The sequence below is a fragment of the Rhipicephalus microplus genome, chromosome X (genome assembly GCF_043290135.1).
Source record: "Rhipicephalus microplus isolate Deutch F79 chromosome X, USDA_Rmic, whole genome shotgun sequence".
Lineage (NCBI taxonomy): Eukaryota > Metazoa > Arthropoda > Arachnida > Ixodida > Ixodidae > Rhipicephalus > Rhipicephalus microplus.
In genome coordinates, this window is record NC_134710.1 from 43757537 (window position 1) to 43775287 (window position 17751).

At 42.4% G+C, this 17751-nt stretch overlaps 1 protein-coding gene across 1 annotated transcript in view; it reads left to right on the forward strand.

Moving 5' to 3' along the window:
- The window catches only part of LOC119175879 (RRP12-like protein), a 101432-nt gene that overhangs the window by 71054 nt on the left and 12627 nt on the right, over positions 1 to 17751 (forward strand). Inside the window, exons 22-27 of the mRNA XM_037426898.2 lie at positions 1824 to 2040; positions 2971 to 3128; positions 3327 to 3418; positions 8961 to 9143; positions 13789 to 13955; positions 14052 to 14162. Coding sequence (XP_037282795.2) covers positions 1824 to 2040; positions 2971 to 3128; positions 3327 to 3418; positions 8961 to 9143; positions 13789 to 13955; positions 14052 to 14162 — 928 coding nt within the window. The remainder of the gene's footprint in view (positions 1 to 1823; positions 2041 to 2970; positions 3129 to 3326; positions 3419 to 8960; positions 9144 to 13788; positions 13956 to 14051; positions 14163 to 17751) is intronic.

The following is a 17751-nucleotide window of genomic DNA, read 5'->3' on the forward strand; positions in this document are numbered from 1 at the left end:
CCTCCACTACGGCGTCTCTCATAATCATATGGTGGTTTTGGGACGTTAAACCCCACAAATCAATCAATCAATCGAAAGTATGTTTTGGAAAAATTTTATATTATGGCAAAATACCATTTACTTTTGTTAAAGCTTAATATATGAACTTGCACATGTTTTTAGGACCGGGAATGTAATTTTCTTAGCAGCGTTATTTTATTTTATTTGTGAATCAGCCTTACGGAAGTTATGAGCAAGTTTCTGTGAAGATATCTAAACGAACTTTGTACCATTCTTTTACGAAGCACTTGAACTACAGGCTAAAGCTTTTCTTTTTCTCTCAAACTTGATAGAATTGTAATTATATGACAAATACCAGCTAATTACTGGTAGCTCATTTTTACCTTCCAAGTTAAAAAATTATTTCTGATCAAAGAAATAGCTGTTTCGACATCTAGTTTTCTTTAGCCTGTGGGATACCCGTTGTCACCATGCTCATGATTTGCTTTGAAGGACACTAAAAAGGCTGAGTGGTTCAACAATGAAGGTCAGTACGTCACTAACCTTTATTCGTATGAACAAGAGGACTGTACAGGTTTCTGTAAATTACCTAATTATAATGAGGAAATTTGTCATCACTTTTTTCTAAACGAGATATTTCAAATGTGTTTGCAGGTTCGAAATCTCCGTTCAGTGGTACACATGCATGGTAATTTCTATCACTGTTAGATAGTAAATAAAAAACTTTTTATTAAGACCCTTGTAACCCCATTAACGTGCAAGTATCAGTCGACACAGCCAGCAGCCACTACAGCGAGTGCGGAACACTTCTTCAATGGCTCGTAAAGAGATCACGTGGTACGTGACGCCAACAGGCAAATTAATGTTTTTCTGCAGTCGCCATAGTGGCTACTGGCAGCACTGACTTGATGCTCTCACATTGAAATTCACATTATATGCCCCATATAGTAGACAGAGGGATGACCACCTCACATGCACCCTTCGTCTTTAGCACTTTGCTTACTTTTTCCCATTTTTTTCAAATGTTTCTATAATGACCTTGTTTATTTATTCCGACCATGGATGTTTACTGTTTTTGTGTTTTTTAAGTTAGTTCATTCATGATGTATACCATGTTTTTGTGTGACCGCTGTGAAGCTGCCCAGTGTATGAGGTGGCCAGGTTCCCCTCAAGCTGCTCAATGCAGCTTTTTTGTCTGGTCATCCTCGCAACTTTGTTGTTGTGAATAAAACAATTTAATTCAATTCAATTCAATAAAGCAATGGCTTCTCTAAAGCATCAGACCAGACACGTTATTCAAAGGTTACTGGTTTGGTCCCTGCTGGCGGCAGGTTATATTTTTCTCAACTTTTCTTCTTCACATGTACACTAAAATTTGAATATCTTCTATACTTTCCTTGGCATCATTGCCTGATCGGGATGTATCTACAAAGAGAGCATTTTCCTTATTGAGAAGCTGGGAGAGGAAGGGTGTGACCCTCGCTTTCCTTCTGCTGTGTTTGTGTCCCAGGCTCATGTTTCTGGCAGTGGAACGGCCTGCACCCTCTTGTGTGTATAAAACTTACTTCTGTCTGCCTTTTAGCTATCTGCTGTAGAGAGATAAGTGCACTACTAATTATTAACACTGCATGTCAGTTATGAATACCAGACACCATACTCTCAATATAGTGATGCATGTGGCTACTACACTTTCCTGAGGAAGAGCACCACTTGTTATTGGCAAGTTACAAACTCGTTCACCATAGGAAAAAGAAGGGCATGATTAGTGTTTGGTTTGCTATCACCAGGTGGATTTCATGCTTTTTTTAAATCACTGTTTGCAGGCAGTGCTGTGCACAAAAGTGCCTGCTTCTAAGGTGCAGCAGGCAGCCTATGAGGTTATTGCAAGTGTGGGCAAGGCACTGATCCGTTGGCAGCCAGATGATCCTGGAGAGGCTGTTACAGAGCTTGTGGTCCGGCTCACAAAAGGTTTATTAGGTCGTACCTACCTACTGAGCTCCTGCATCATGGCCCTTTCATTTGCCCTCTACGAGTTCAAAGGTACTAGTGCCCATTTCTGGTGTTTGGTTTGCGCTTCACCGAGATGACACATATTTATGAAACTCTGTATGTTGCTTAGTCGAATGGCACTGATCAATTTTAAAAGCAACTACTCTAGTGCAGTTGAAGAACATATGTATGTGACATATCAAAGTATTCATTGTCACAGAATTTTGTTGTTGCAGCCAAATGTATAGAATGCATGAATTCAACCAACTTGGTAATTGTGACTGGTCCGCTGGTCAGGGCAGGCATATGCATATTTATTGGCAATGAACCCTTAACACTTGCTGATTTAGATGTACATTAGCTATACCCAGAATTTTCACAATGAGCGTTAAAATGTAGCGAGTGCAAAGTGCTGCAAATGTTAAACATTTATATGTCGAGCTGGGCTTTTACTCAATAATATTCAGTTGGTTTGGAATGTTTATTCTTGTTTTAGTGCATACAGTTATAATGAAATGATTGCTACTAGACAAATATCTTTTTTGAAATAGGCATGCTGGCAAGCTTGAAAAAAAAAAAGAAAAAAAAACTGAAAATCCTATGCTCTGCCATGGCAAATTTAAATTCTTAGCAAAGTGATGCATCTTGGTGCAAAGAGGCAACTGGAAGAGAGTGAGCAGTTGAGTATATGATTCAATGGTTACACTAGAGTAGTTAGGGGGTTTGCTGTGCTAGAAATTTTAGACAAATGTTATGTAGGCCCCACATGCACCCTTCATAAAGCAATGGCTTCTCTAAAGTACTGTGTAGATCATATAGGGCAATGGAGATGCGATTGTTTTACAGAACAAGAGCACTGCACTTTTTATAAATTTTGTATCCTATGTTTGTTGTTAATGGCTGTTCTGTTTTAGGGCTATGTTAGAGATCACTGATGAAATCTGCTGTTGTGAAAGTGCTTAATGGTGGTTGTTTTTGCAGATGTCTGCCGCAGTGACATGCTGAATGCTGTTATCAAATCTGTAATGAATGTCTTGGAATCGGGGAAGCGGGAGGTGGTGAAGGCAGCTCTTCATTTCGTGCAGATGCTATTTTTCATCCTCACTCCTGAACATCTGAAAGAACATTTAAGCGAGCTGGTAAGTTTGATGCATAGAAGAGATTAGAAGATAGATTAGAAGAAATACCGAACTCACTATAGCTTTAATCACATATGGTAGAGCTTGTTTCTGCTCTCTGGATCTGGTGGTTGCTACCACGTCTTGTTGTAGTTGCTCATCTTGCAGATCCACTTCTTGTGTGCTAGTTCAGTAAGTGCTTCTTTATGCTTTTGCTAGATCCCAAAGTTGGGCTCAATGACTGAAGATTGCCAGAAGCATTTCCGAAGGAAGATCAGAGAGATCTTAGTCAAATTGATTCGAAAGTTTGGGTGAGTGTTTCTGCATGACCTTTTACTTATGTAAAAAAAGTTAATTTAATCTGCAGCCTAGGGAAATAAAATTTTTGCTGTATATAAATGCTTTTATGCTCATTCCAAATATGTAATCAGTTTTACGGATTGCATAGTTATCATAGTTGCTTAACAAAGTGGCTAGTGGCTGATTGGGCTAGTTAGTGTAGCATACTTGAGGTTTAACAGCCCATTTCTGAGTGACTTGCTCTTAGCCAAATTAGATATTCCGCAGGGGCACCTGCGTAAGTAGGCGTTTGGTGTGTAGCGACACCACAAACCCGAGCTAACAGGGGAGTTTCGACTCCCTCCCACGCTTAGCCGTGCATGGCTTTGCCGTGTCCAGGGAAAAGGGGATCCTGGGGGTTGAGCCAATGCTGGGTGATTGGACCTTTAAGGCCCCCCAGTGGCGGCAACACACCCCTTTGGATCCGGCTTCACGTAGACGGCACCCCTGGGCTGAACCACCCAGGGGAAACCGGCAGTCGCCTTTTCCTGTCTCTCCCTCTCTTCATCTTCGTCTTTTCCTCTCACTCTCAATCTTTCCTGTTCTCTCCTCTCTTCAATTTACTTCTGTTTTTCCTGGCGGCAAGGGTTAACCTTGTGTGGCTATCCTAACTAGGGTAAACCATATTGGGTTATAGTAAGACATGTCCACATGCTCTGCCACGTCCCCTTGTTGGACTCCGTGGTGGGTGGTAGGCGCCGTTACCGAAAAATCCACATTTTCCCATGAGATCCTCGACCCCCTCTCTAACTGATCGTGCCTCGAAAAGGGTACGCACCGACGCAACTTCACTACTTTGGCCCCAAAACAGAGAAACTTTCCCAAAATACCATGTCCTCCACTGCGAATAATCATCTACAAAAGCTAGAGCAATCTCACCCTTCCTTGTGGCCAAGTGCTTGAGTGAGACCATTGGAACCGGTCATAAGGCCACGAAGATGGCAAGTGGAGATTTGCTTCTCAAATTAAAAGACAAGGAACAGTACAATAAACTCTCGCACCTTGTAGCCTTTGGTAACGTCCCCGTCTCTGTGAGCACACACCGTACCATGAATACAGTGAAGAACGTGTTATCGGACGAAGATTTGATGACACTGAGTGAAGAAGAGCTCCTTGATGGATGGAAGGACCAAGGTGTAATACATGTCCAGCGCATCAAAATCAGACGTAACAACAACGAAATAGCAACAAAGCACTTGATACTCGCCTTCAGCTCAACCACTTTACCTGAGACTGGCTATATAGAAACTGGCTATATAGAAACTGGCTATATAGAACTCCATGTCCGACCCTTCATTCCAAACCCGAGGCGTTGTTTCAAATGCCAGCGATTTGGTCATGCATCCCAGAGCTGCCAAGGACAGCTGATGTGTGCTAAGTGTGGCACAACCGGCCACAGTGCTGATGATTGTAGTCATGACGACGTCCTCTGTGCTAACTGCGAAGGTAGTCACCCCGCATGCTCCAGAGCGTGCCCAGCCTGGAAAAAAGAAAAAGAATTAACTATAAAAGTTAAGGAAAATATCACATTCACGGAAGCAAGACAACGGATCTCGTCATCATTGGCACTAAAAACACCTTTCGCCGAAGTGGTGCAACGAGGGGCGGCACCACAAAGGCCCTTGGCAGTTGTCCGGACCGCGCATAGCGTGCCGAGGCCAACGCCACAAGCCCCTACAGCAGGAGCAGCCAGCGCTGCCCTGCCCACATTCAGCCTGTCCACACCGGTGACCTCTACAACCTCTGGCATTAGCCAGGGCAATCACGAGGCCAAGGGGCCCTCATCGGCCTCAGCTCGGTGGGGACAAAGACTTCGTCGATCGAGGCGAAGTCTAAGCGACGCACAGATCGCTCTGTAGAGCAGGCGTCCAGTGCCTCGCAAGAGGCTGTGGACACCAGTTCAAGCCAAACAGCGCAGGAAGCGCCGAAGGAGCAGCGAGCTTCTGTAGACCGCCCCCAAAAAAAGACAAAACGCCGATTACAGGGCCTGACAAAGGCCCTGTAAAATGAGCTAATCTCCGTTTTCTCTGCACACAGCACTTTTTCCTTTTTTTTTTCCACTATGGACAAAATTATACAGTGGAACGTAAGAGGAATACTTAGAAATTTAGATGACGTTCAAGAACTTCTGAGTAAGTTTAACGCGAGAGTGCTATGTGTTCAAAACCTCTTTTTAAATATAATGCATTGAATGCATTCTTAAAGGAAGTAAATACTTTCCATGTTATTTACTGAAGTGATCGGTAGCACTGCCTCTGAAAGGAGGCTGCTGCTGCGGAGGCTACATTCAAAGAGAGCACCTGTGTCCCGGCCCTTGGGACCAAGGGCGCTGGCGAGGTATCGGTGCTAATATAACACCCCTATTCTATGGTGTCATGATAACTTAAGACTCATTCTCACCAGGCATGCTTCACTTCACTTTCATAATTTTAATAAATATATGTCTTACGCACCTTTAGAGCACAGAGTCTTAGACCCTTTTACAGCCATTTGACATAACCATTGCTCCGATTCAATATAATTTCCTGGCACTCTTTGGCCATCAATGGCCCTTCGTCATTAAACAACATATATTATCATCATAGCCAAATTAGATGGGACATTGAATGAAAAGCTTGGTGAATTATCTGTTGTAAAAACTTTTCATTACATGGTCGATTATCTGATGATTTTGAACTGTGATTTAGAAATCTTTCACTCTAAGGTCATGCAGGTGTTACAAACCTTTCGTGACCGCCTTTGTTCGCTCGTGGTGACTTGCGAGACGCCGGAAAGGGACAGCATCTGCTTTCTTGACCTAAAGATTTCTTTTTCGAAATACCACACGTGCTGGTGTTACGAGCCTCGTTCCCAGAAGCCTATTCTGCCGTTCTCGTCTGCACATAGCAAATTAGTAAGAAGAGCAATCGTACAGTCATGTTTCCGAAATGCTTTAGAAAGGTCTTGCCACCATGTCTTAAAAGCCAATCTCCTGGCACAGTCCAGAAGCGCCTAGAAAAAGAGGGGTACCCGCGCCCTTTGCTCATTTCTGTGGCAGAGGCAATGCACAGGAAAAGAAAACGTATGGGCATCGACAGTAACAGGGAGTGCACCACAGCGGAAAAGTGCGAAAAGGTGGCGGTTATTCTGTATATGCACTTTGTGTCACACCGCCTAAAGAAAATAGGACAACGCCTCAACGTGAAGGTGGTCTTTAGTGCCCCTGACAAGTTGTCCCAGTTGACAAATGGGACCTGCCCCGTAAAGAGAAACGGAAAGCAGTGCATGGTTAGGCACAGGACACAGTTTGTCGATTGTGCGCTAGGCGTGGTGAACAGGATCCCATCGTCTTGCGGTGCATGTTACGGGGGCCAGACGGGCAGATGCCTAAATGAACGCTTATGGTAACACGCCAATAATGTTCGTACTGGCAAATATGGCTTTTTGGCACAACACATGAGCACGTGTGGGTGCACTCCACTGTTCGAAAAGACAACAGTTCTCGGCAAGACTAAAGAACACCAGTGTATAATCTGAGGCTGCTCAGATGGGGCTTCAAAGGCGTAGTGATTGTTGATATTTCATATCTTTACATCTGTCATTTTCTCGCAGTTTTTTTTTCTGTTCACTCGGGTATATTAACAGTCAATAAATTTTTAGTTGGAAATCGGCGCTTTTCCTATCTTTTTCCTGCCCACCGTGTATTTTTTGGCGCTGTTAAACCTTAAGTATGCATAGTTACATAGTTTTCCTTTTGTACCTTGACAAAATGTAGTTCTTTTTGGCATCATCTTTTGTCACTAAATCTTTAAGGTTCTGAGCCATTAACTGCACATGTTGCTACATATTAACTGTAGAATGTTGATAACGAACAAGGAAGTGTGTATAACATTTCATTGGACAAGAAAAATTGTTTTGTGAGACGTCTTAGCATGGTCAGTCCATACTAATTGCTTACTTTAAGTTTGTATTGATTAATAAAGCGATATCAAGTTTTAAAAAAGACAGTTGTGCTCTGCTCCTCGCCACAGTGCGCTAGTGGCCAAGGTTCTCGGCTGCTGACCCACAGGTCGCAGGATCGAATCCCGGCTGTGGTGTCTGCATTTTCGATGGAGGCGAAAATGCTGTAGGCCTGTGTGCTCAGATTTGGGTGCATGATAAAGAACCGCAGGGGGCCCGAAATTCATATGGTTGTTTTGTGACATTAAACCCCACAAATCAATCAATCAATAAGTTGCACTCTGCACAAGTTAAGGAATGTATGGCCATAATTTCATCCCAGTCTAGCTATCAGAAGTACCAGTAACATGACAAACTCAAGAAATTGCCCACGATTGTATCTCAAGAAAAAAAGCATTTCAGAGGTATGAGTGAAAGCTCGTCTATGTGGCAAAAATGTATTTTTTTTTTAATGATTTCTTCTATGATGAAATCTTGAGAATTGCAGTGATTTTGAGCATGTGGCTTTGGCGAACGGCTCATGCGAAATGCAATAGCAAGTAGCCAGATGGCAATTTCCACGGGACTCTAGACGGACAATGAGCTTATTTTAGTTTTTAATAGCCACATTGTGCTCTGTGAATGTGATTTTAACCTACTTTGAGTTGAATGTATTTTTTGTAAAAAATAAAATTGCATTTTTCAACTGGCATCTCCCCTTAAAACATGTGCTTTGAAGGTTCTTGACACCCAGTTTTTGTGGTACCTATTTTCTTTAGTGAAAAAGAGAGCTTACCAGTCAGGCTGGCTCATAATGGAATGCTAATGCACATACGGCTGTGGAAAATGATTCATAATTTTATGACGTGCGGTGACGAGGGTGTTCTAAATGTAGCTACACAGAGTGGTATGTGAGCGTAATATCAATAAACAGGGAAGCTGGTGTTCATATAGTGTACTATACTCGCATACTCAAATGCGACATGAAATTGTGAAGTGCGACTAATAGAATGTGCAGTTTCTCGAGATAACCATATTACGTCGCGACGAATATGGTTCCCAAAGGTCTGATACATTGTGCTCGATTTGAAATTACCCCAATATGACGCGAACTGAAGACTTTGGAAACCAAAGTATGTGCTTTACTTGGCCATAAATTGTCCTGTTTGAATCCGTGAGTACTGTAGATATATTCATTTGAATCGTAAAGTCAGCCCCACACATGACATAATACGGAAGGGGGGCTGTGATTAGTTTTCGTCCCTCCCCAGAAGGGGAATCCTTCGCACGCCTATGCTCACCACAGATCTGGTTTGACGTCACTACAACTTTCATTGCCCTTCCGATAAAGCTGCATCAGGGCTGATGTGCTATATAGATGGGTTTGGATTGTGAAAAAGAGCATTTAGATACACTTCGGAAGTGAGTTAAAACTTAATCTAATTAGACATTTGCTGTGCCCAATCATTTGTTGAGTGTCTTGATATAGAGGAAACCCACAAGAAGCTTGTTATATATAGCCTCGGAATTTGATGGCACCACTTCTTTAGCTGTTTTTCTGGCCGGTTTCTTATTTTTTTATTTGCTTGTTTTTAGCTATGACAGCATCATTGAACTGTTGCCAGAGTCCCACCGGAAGTTAGCAGTCAATATTCGTAAGGTTGAGAATCGAAAGAAGCGAAATAAAGATAAGAAGAGCAGGGAGTACCAGGCAAAGGACAAACCTGAGGGCGATGGGGCCAGCAGCTCGGGCATCCTTCGTCGACCTGCCACTGAAGGGTGTGTATTATTTACTTGTACTTGCCTTTGATGTGTTGACATACTGGTAGGTAATCTGTTAAAAAGTCAGTCTGACTACTGTTGCAAATATAGTCCTAGTTTGCTGACTGTTAACTCGGGTAATTTTAGACGGTCAGTGGGTCTTCATGAAATTCACGGCCCATTTGGTTTCAAAGAATTTCATATTGTAATCACATGCATACGCAGTGCAAGGCACTGCATATATGCAAAGCTTGCTGGGTGTGAAAAGCAGACACTGACTGTAACTTTCATGATCAAAAAGTACCATGTTCATTAGCTAGTGTGTAGAGATAAAATTTTTTGTTAATAGAATGTTTTGCATGAATCGATAAAGTCATTGTTAGTTAGTAATGTTCCTGTTAATAGAATCTGTTGCATAATGCATAAAGCTATTATAGCAGTAAGTGATGTTGCATTGCTAGCTTCATGGATTCGGCAAAAAATGGTAGTCACTTCGATGGAGCAGCATAAACTACGGTGTTGTCCAGCTGTGGTTGGTGCAAATGCTTAATTTTTTCTTTTTTTGAAGCTATTTTATATTCATTGATTGGTGAATTTTGCAAAAGGGGAATTTAGATTCCTTCGTTATATCGATCATTTCATATAATGACATTCAAGTGTGCTAATGGTATTTCCCGCTCAATATGATTGGACACCGTCAAGTTGGTAGTCTAACCCTCTGTTGCATGAATTAGGAAGAAGTCAATTAAAAATTTATTGCTAGACTTTTTTCATAAAATAGATAAAGCAAAATATTGCCACATGCGCTTCTTAATCTAACTTTTCTTTGATTTAGTTTTCGCCCACAAAGCCTGGGTCAGGAATGCTTAGCGCAAACTGCACCTCATTGTCCGAGAAGGTTCACAATCATTTTAGATCATTCTGTTGACAACACCTGCAAGGGACGAACACTCTAGATAATGACAGAGCTTGTGATAAGGCTGGAATATTCGACTACACATGTATAAATGCCGCCGCGCTTCGCCGCTTGTCAGTTGATCGACAGCTAATGCTCATTTGGCCTCTATCAGTGCCAGTGTCTTGCTGACTTTCCTTTAATGTGAGCCCAATAAACAGTTTAACCCATATATGCCCAGTGTCCTGCATGTAGGACGCTGAAGCTTTTCAGTGTAACTTGAACGTTTTTTTCTGTAAAAACGCCAGGCCTGCACGGAAGGCGCAGCGAAGTCACGGCGAAAGCTAGAAGAGCAGCCTTTCAGAGCCTTTTCTAAAACACTCATTGTCGACTTGCGCCAGGCGTGGTGTGCAGGACTGCATTGTCTTGCGGTGCATGTTACGTGGGCTAGACGGGCAGATGCCTAAACAATGTCACGTAGCAACGAATATGGTTTCCCGTCTGCGCAAGCAAAGGTTTGGTGTGCGGCAACACCACGGACTCAAGCCAATGGGGGGGTTTCGACTTCGTTCCCACGTGTTGCCATGCATGGCTTAGCCGTGTCCAAAGAAGGGGGGTTTTCTGGGGGTTGAGCTGACGCTGGGTGATTGGCAGACAACTACAGCGCTCCGCAAGACTCCAGTTGGGATCTCATAACAGCTTTCGTTGTAAAAAGCTAGCGCCACCTAAGGTGTGATGCCCTGTCCTCGTCACATGCAAGTTTAAGTCATCGCTGGGCTACAAATAGCCACGTGTTTGCAGTTACGAAATTGCTATTTGGCGTGCATGTAGCTGAGCGCCATACCGGGAAAAAAAAATATAATATAGAGTCAAATTGTTCTCTATGCTGCTGACATTTTGTCGATTGTTCGTAAGTTACTGTATACCCAGCAACTTTCGTATGATAGTGTAGGTGCTAATGTTTTTTGTTCGCGGTGTATCAAACATTGGTGTCCTACATGTAGGATGGCTTCAAAACCATTGTTCGAAACAGTTTTTTTTTTTTTCAAATAAAAGCCTTACTCTGTTTTTTGAGGTCGTAAAAAAAAGGAAATGTTTTAGAGCAATAAATTCTGTTAATTTTACCAAATTTGGGCATATATGGGTTAATCTGAACACCCGGTCTGCTCTCTCCATCTGCTGGAACAATGCGCTGCTGGAATGTGTTGAATAAAGCAGGGCAATTGTGTCCAGTGTTCAGGCCTAATTGAACATTTCACTTTAAGCATCTGACTGCTGATATCTATGTAGAAAATGGCTGCGCACACGCTTATCTGTACGCATGTCGCTGTCTTGGTATACTTTCTTACTCGAGTTACCAACCACTGGCTTGCAGTTGGGAGTATCAATTGTTAAGGAAATCAAAAAGGTTAAATATGGACTAGAACTTGTCGTACCTCACATTTTTTCAAAATAGAACTGGCAGAGCTTTCGAAGTTGATTAATAGGCGTAAGGTATCCGACGCAAAAAGGTATAACATGGAGAGAATGGAGCACACTCTGAAAAACGGAGGAAGCGTCAAAGCAGTGAAGAGACAACTTGGGATAGGCAAAAATCGGATGTATGCACTAAGGGACAAAGAAGGCAAAATATCTGCCAATATGGATGAGATAGTTAAAAATAGTGGAGGAGTTTTACAAAGATCTGTACAGTAGCCGGGAGAACCACGACTTTAATACTATAAGAACTAGCAGTAACCCAGATGACACCCCACCAGTAATGATAGAAGAAGTCAGAAAAGCTTTGGAGAGCATGCAAAGAGGCAAAGCTGCTGGTGAGGATCAGGTAACATCAGATCTGCTGAAAGATGGAGGACAGATTGTGTTAGAAAAACTAGCTACCCTGTTTACGAGATGTCTCTTGACGGGAAGAGTACCAGAGTCTTGGAGGAACGCTAACATCATCTTAATGCATAAGAAAGGAGATGACAAGGACTTAAAGAATTACAGGCCGGTCTGCTTGCTCTCTGTAGTATACAAGCTATTTACAAAAGTAATTGCTAACAGAGTAAAGAAAACATTAGAATTCAATCAACGAAAGGAACAAGCAGGATTTCGAACAGGCTACTCAACAATTAACCACATTCATACTATCAATCAGGTAATAGAGAAATGCTCAGAGTATAACCAACCACTATACATAGCCTTCATAGATTACGAGAAGGCGTTTGATTCAGTAGAAATATCAGCCGTCATGCAGACACTGCGGAGTCAGGGCGTAGATGAAGTATATATAAACATTCTGGAAGAAATCTACAGGGAATCAACTGCTACCATAGTGCTTCATAAAGAAAGCAACAGAATACCAATCAAGAAGGGTGTAAGGAAGGTGGACACAATCTCCCCAATGCTATTTACCGCGTGCTTACAGGAAGTTTTCAGAAGCCTAAAATGGGAACAGTTAGGGATATGAGTTAATGGAGAATACCTTAGTAACCTGCGCTTTGCCGAGGACATTGCATTGCTGAGTAACTCAGGGGACGAATTGCAACTCATGATTACGGAGTTAGACAAGGAGAGCAGAAAGGTGGGTATTAAAATGAATCTGCAGAAAACTAAAGTAATGTACAACAACCTCAGAAAAAAGCAGCGCTTCGAGATAGGTAATAGTGCACTTCAAATTGTAAAAGACTGTCTACTTAGGGCAGGTAATAACCGCGGAGCCGAACCAGGAGATTGAAGTAACTAGAAGAATAAGAATGGGGTGGAGCACATTTGGCAAGCACTCTCAAATTATGACAGGTAGATTGCCACTATCCCTTAAGAGAAAAGTATATAACAGCTGCATCTTGCCGGTACTTAGCTACGGAGCAGAAACCTGGAGACTTACAAAGAGGGTTCAGCTTAAATTGAGGACGACGCTGCGAGCAATGGAAAGAAAAATGGTAGGTGTAACCTTAAGAGACAAGAAGAGAGCAGAGTGGATTAGGGAACAAACGGGGGTTAAAGATATCATAGCTGAAATCAAGAAGAAGAAATGGACATGGGCCGGGCATGTAGCGCGTAGACAGGATAACCGCTGGTCGTTAAGGGTAACTAACTGGATTCCCAGAGAAGGAAAGCGGGTTAGAGGGAGATAGAAGGTTAGGTGGGCAGATGAGATTAAGAAGTTTGCGGGTATAAATCGGCAGCAGCAAGCACAGGACCGGGTTAACTGGCGGAACATGGGAGAGGCCTTTGTCCTGCAGTGGACGTAGTCAGGCTGATGATGATGATGACATTTTTTCAAGCACCCACACCAGTAAGATAACAAAAAATTGCCAGGTAATGTTTCTGGAACCTCAGACTTTCATGAAGGATCTAAAACCTGCCATTACAACCTAAATCCTGCTAGACAGAGCTGTGCAGCATGATTTCGGAGGCTGTGCTTTGCATTTCTGCTGCACTACGTAGACGATGGCGTATTGCGCAGTTCGTCACTGAATGGTAATTGTGCCAAATAGGGCACATACTGATATCTGGCTGTATGCTATAGCGGCAAAAGGAATTCAGAAAATTAATATTAAGGAAGAATCGAGGTCATGAAATATGTAAAAAATTTTGTTGCTTCTGCTTAAAAAAAAAAGTGAGAAAAAAATTGTACTTGCTGTTGTTTGCATGCTGCTTGCATGTGCGTGCTGCACTCGTATTGAAGCCGGACGTTCATATATTGCAATACATTGCACGTTTTGCACTTTTTTCTTCCATGTGTGCTGTTGTGCGGACTGCCTGCTCAATTATTTTTTTTAGGATTGAGCAGATCTTGCTGGACAGCAGTGAAGATGAATCCGACAATAGTGATGAAGATGTTCCAGCAAGTAGGAGAAGCAAGAAGGCTGCATCTGCATGGATTGAAGAGCGAGGAGAAGATGACATTGTTGACTTCCTGGACAAATCTGCTGGAAAGCAGATACTGTGTATGTATATTGATCGTGAACATGGAAGTGCAACATTAATGTGTGAAGTGCCATCTACTAAAGTAGTTTGTCCTCACATATTTCCTCTTTGTATAGCTACTGACCCGAAGGCACTGCCAAAAAAGAAAAAAAAATGTCCGTTTGAAACGACGAAGGATGGGCGACTTCTTATACTGGACCTAGAAGCTGGAAAAGCTGAACAAGATGGTAAGCTGCCCATCTGTTCAAGGGGCATTAAAATTCACTTTAGGTAGTGTGAGCAGCATTTGCCACTGCTTGAATGCAGCCATGTGCAGGCTGATGTGCATGTGCAGGCACGCCATCTGTGGTCTGTCATCTTGACAGCAGGGATTGATTTTCACATTTAAGCCATTTTGACCCAGTAAATGTCATCGAACCTGTCTAAATTTTTCATAAATATGTTACGAGATAAGCTTCGGGTAGCAAGTTCTACGAGTGGTGTGAGAAATGCTGGTTAGGGCTGCAAGGAAGTGTACGCAATTGACACAGCACAAAAACATGTATTCTGATCAGACTGGTGCGAATAGTGAATTTTAGATTCGAAGCGAATTCGAACCTAAAATATCAAATTTGAAGCCCTTTCAAATTTTAGAAGGCTTCGAGGCAAAGCGGATTTCTTTTGGATAGATGCTTTCACAGCTTAGCAATTCTACACTGGAGTGAAAACACCTTTTCAAGCAATTACATGTAGACTAATATACACCTATTCGTTCATTGTGAATACTTTGAAATTTTCAATAATTTGAATTCGGAACCAAAGAGAATTCTGTGATCTTGGTCTGATAATTTCGAATTGAATTCAAATAGCATACATGTATGACTATAAAGAAAAATGGGCATATTTATCATGATCTAACTAACCTGCGCAATATTTTCTTTAAATTAAAGTAAGGCCTCTATGCAAATGCCTTTTTTTTTAGGTAGAATGCAAGTCACAACCTGTAATATACCTAAAATTTTAAAATTTATTATATTTGGAGCATATGAGTCATATGCGCTAATGTAATGAATTGTTTTGAGCATGATATGTTCATTTGAAGAGGCCTTGCAAATTTTTTCAAGTAGCAATAGAATGGATAGGCTAAAGAAGCTTATTGGCTGAGAAAAGGAAGAGGAAATAACTTTATTAAAGAAAAAAAAACAGAAAAACAACAAATTTTTAAAAATCCGTGCAGCACGAGCGGAGTTGCAAAGATTTGTTGCGCGCTTCAAGTGCATTCTCTCTTCTCGTCCCGATGAAAGCGCTGGAAGCTAAGCAGGGAGGGATGGCCCGTGTCAAAATACGTCATGTGCGTCTCGTGACCTTGAGCTTATTATTATTATTTTTTTTTTCGTATATGTGACCTTCGATCGCACACGTACACGTCGACAAATGGCGGCCTCCCGCAGCAGGAGCCCCAGTAACGACCGAGCGTGCTATGCTCAAATCAGCCAATGACTGATACAATGGTTGTGACGAGTGGTTTTTGAGCTTACGGCATCATTTGGTGAGAGTAGAGTGCAATTTTTAGCTGACTTTGAGAGTTTATTGTGAACCGCAGGCCGTGTGCTGTGCCATAATATTTGGCTCGCGTGTTCTCGATAGCCTCGACTGCCGATCAGCAGTGTTTGCTAGCAACGTTAGTCACGTTTTAAAAGGGGGCAGAGCGGATTTCTCTTGGATAGATGCTTTTTTGGCTTAGCACTTACATGCAGATTATTATACACCTATTCGATCATTGCGAATACTTCGAAAGTTTCAATAATTTGAATTCGAATGAAAGAGAATTCGAATGCTCTACCATTCATTCGAATATTAGAACCATTTGAATGTTAGCACAAGCCTAATTATGAAAAAAAAAAGCACACATGAGACAAGTACTGATGCACAGCAAGCGAGTGAAGACGCAAAGCATTTTTAGAAAAATGTTTAGAAAAGGAGTGCCGCGCTCAAGCTATGGGCCTTGACTTAATGGTCGTCATTGTGTTGTGGCTCTTGGACTAGAAGGGCCAGGAGGGTTGTAGGTTTTGCATCAGCTGGGCGCCAGGGCAGAAAACATGTTTCTCAACTCCTTAGCGTGTTGACATACGATGAGGTACCTCTGACAATGTAGGTCTTCTGAACGCCGATGTCTTATCAGGCAAAAGCGTCTTCTTCATTCCAGCTTAAGGCACCGTCTGCGTCAGGAATGTGACCTTTTATTTATTTTTAAGTGTGAATACACTTTATAAGCGACCCCAAACCATCCACCGTCGTCGGCGGCGTCCGCAGTCTTCTCTCTATATTTAAAGGAAAGAGGACTTGGCGGGCCGCAGCGCGATGCTCTACTGAATAAGCCACGGACGTGACGCTGATATCGGTGTCAGTGACGCGCCTTATACCCCCTCCCCCTTCGCTCGCTCCTCTGCTCTCCTCACTCGCTGCAGCTGCGCGCGCACCCCTCTCTCTCGCGCGCCCGCCTTCTTTTTCACTCCCGTCGAGAGCGGGCCGTGAGGGGGAGTAAAGTTAAAATCCGTTGGCATTCGCCAGTAAGTTAACGTAAACTCCCCCGTGTGATCAAATTGCGATTCCCAGGAACCATTACACCATAAAGGCACCATAGTGTGATTAATAAATATAATTGTGCGAATTAATAAATACCCATCATAGCATCACCCGGTGTATTCGCACTTAACCATGTTCACGCTCGGGGAAATGCTTCGGAGTTTTTTCTTTTCTCAAGTCATGTCGGCATGTGCAGGAATGTGTCCATCAAGATAGGCAAACCACTTGGAGAATGCATGCCTGTGTGTTCTCGCCACCACTTCGTTGTCTTTTCAGCGGCGTCATGTGCTAAATATGGGCTTCTACCATATTTAGCACAGAAGCCCCCATTTCAAAAAAGTGTTCTAGAGGAACACTTTAACGTGAAAATGATCACACTCGTAATGTCTCCGACAGGATACATTGGCACACGAGAATTGTACACACCATCACACGCCATAAGTTGACATGAAGTGAAATTAAACAAAATTCACAGTACAATCAGTGTATTTAGACATGCACTAATGCTCTGTAGAGGACGTATTGACTAAATGCTGTCACCACCACGCTAAAACATTTTACAATATAATATCGCAAAACATACGAGACTTAAATGGCAGTTATCACAGAAGGATGAACAATAGTGTGTGGCATGCATTTTCTAGTTAAAAACAACATTCCTGATGTTCTAGTCACAGCAAGAGGAACTCTCTTCTCTTAGCAGCCATCACGCTAGCGCTAGATTGCCCCAAAGAAAATACACTACTTTGTATTTTACGAACTTGCGGTAGGCACTGTTGCGGCTCAGAGCTGTCAAGTTAAAGGGAATGTTAGTATTTTCGACTGTCATGGATGCTATCTTATGAACTTGTGATGGGCACTGTTGCGCCATATAGGCTGACTCTCGAATATGTGAGTGCATGGAAGTAGCCTTCATGCTTTTGCGTCTGTGCTTGGCGAGCATGTACATTTTAATCACATTGTTTAAACAGCGAGGCCATAATGTGTTTCCAATGTTTGTAGTTCTCTTTTTTGATCGTTGTTTTCGTAGTCAGGTTTTTGTGCTACATAGGTTGAGCAACGGGGCTGTTTCTACCGCATTCTTCTCAAAAAGGTATGTTGATTTGCATAGTAATATGATGCTATCTGCAAGTGACTCGCAGAAAGCTCCTCTGTCTAGCTGGGCTTCCAGACTGCATGAAGTGAGGTTGGCACTGTTCTTGGTCTTTGAGCACGTTGTCTGCTCAAAGCAAGAATCAGTTATGCCTATCT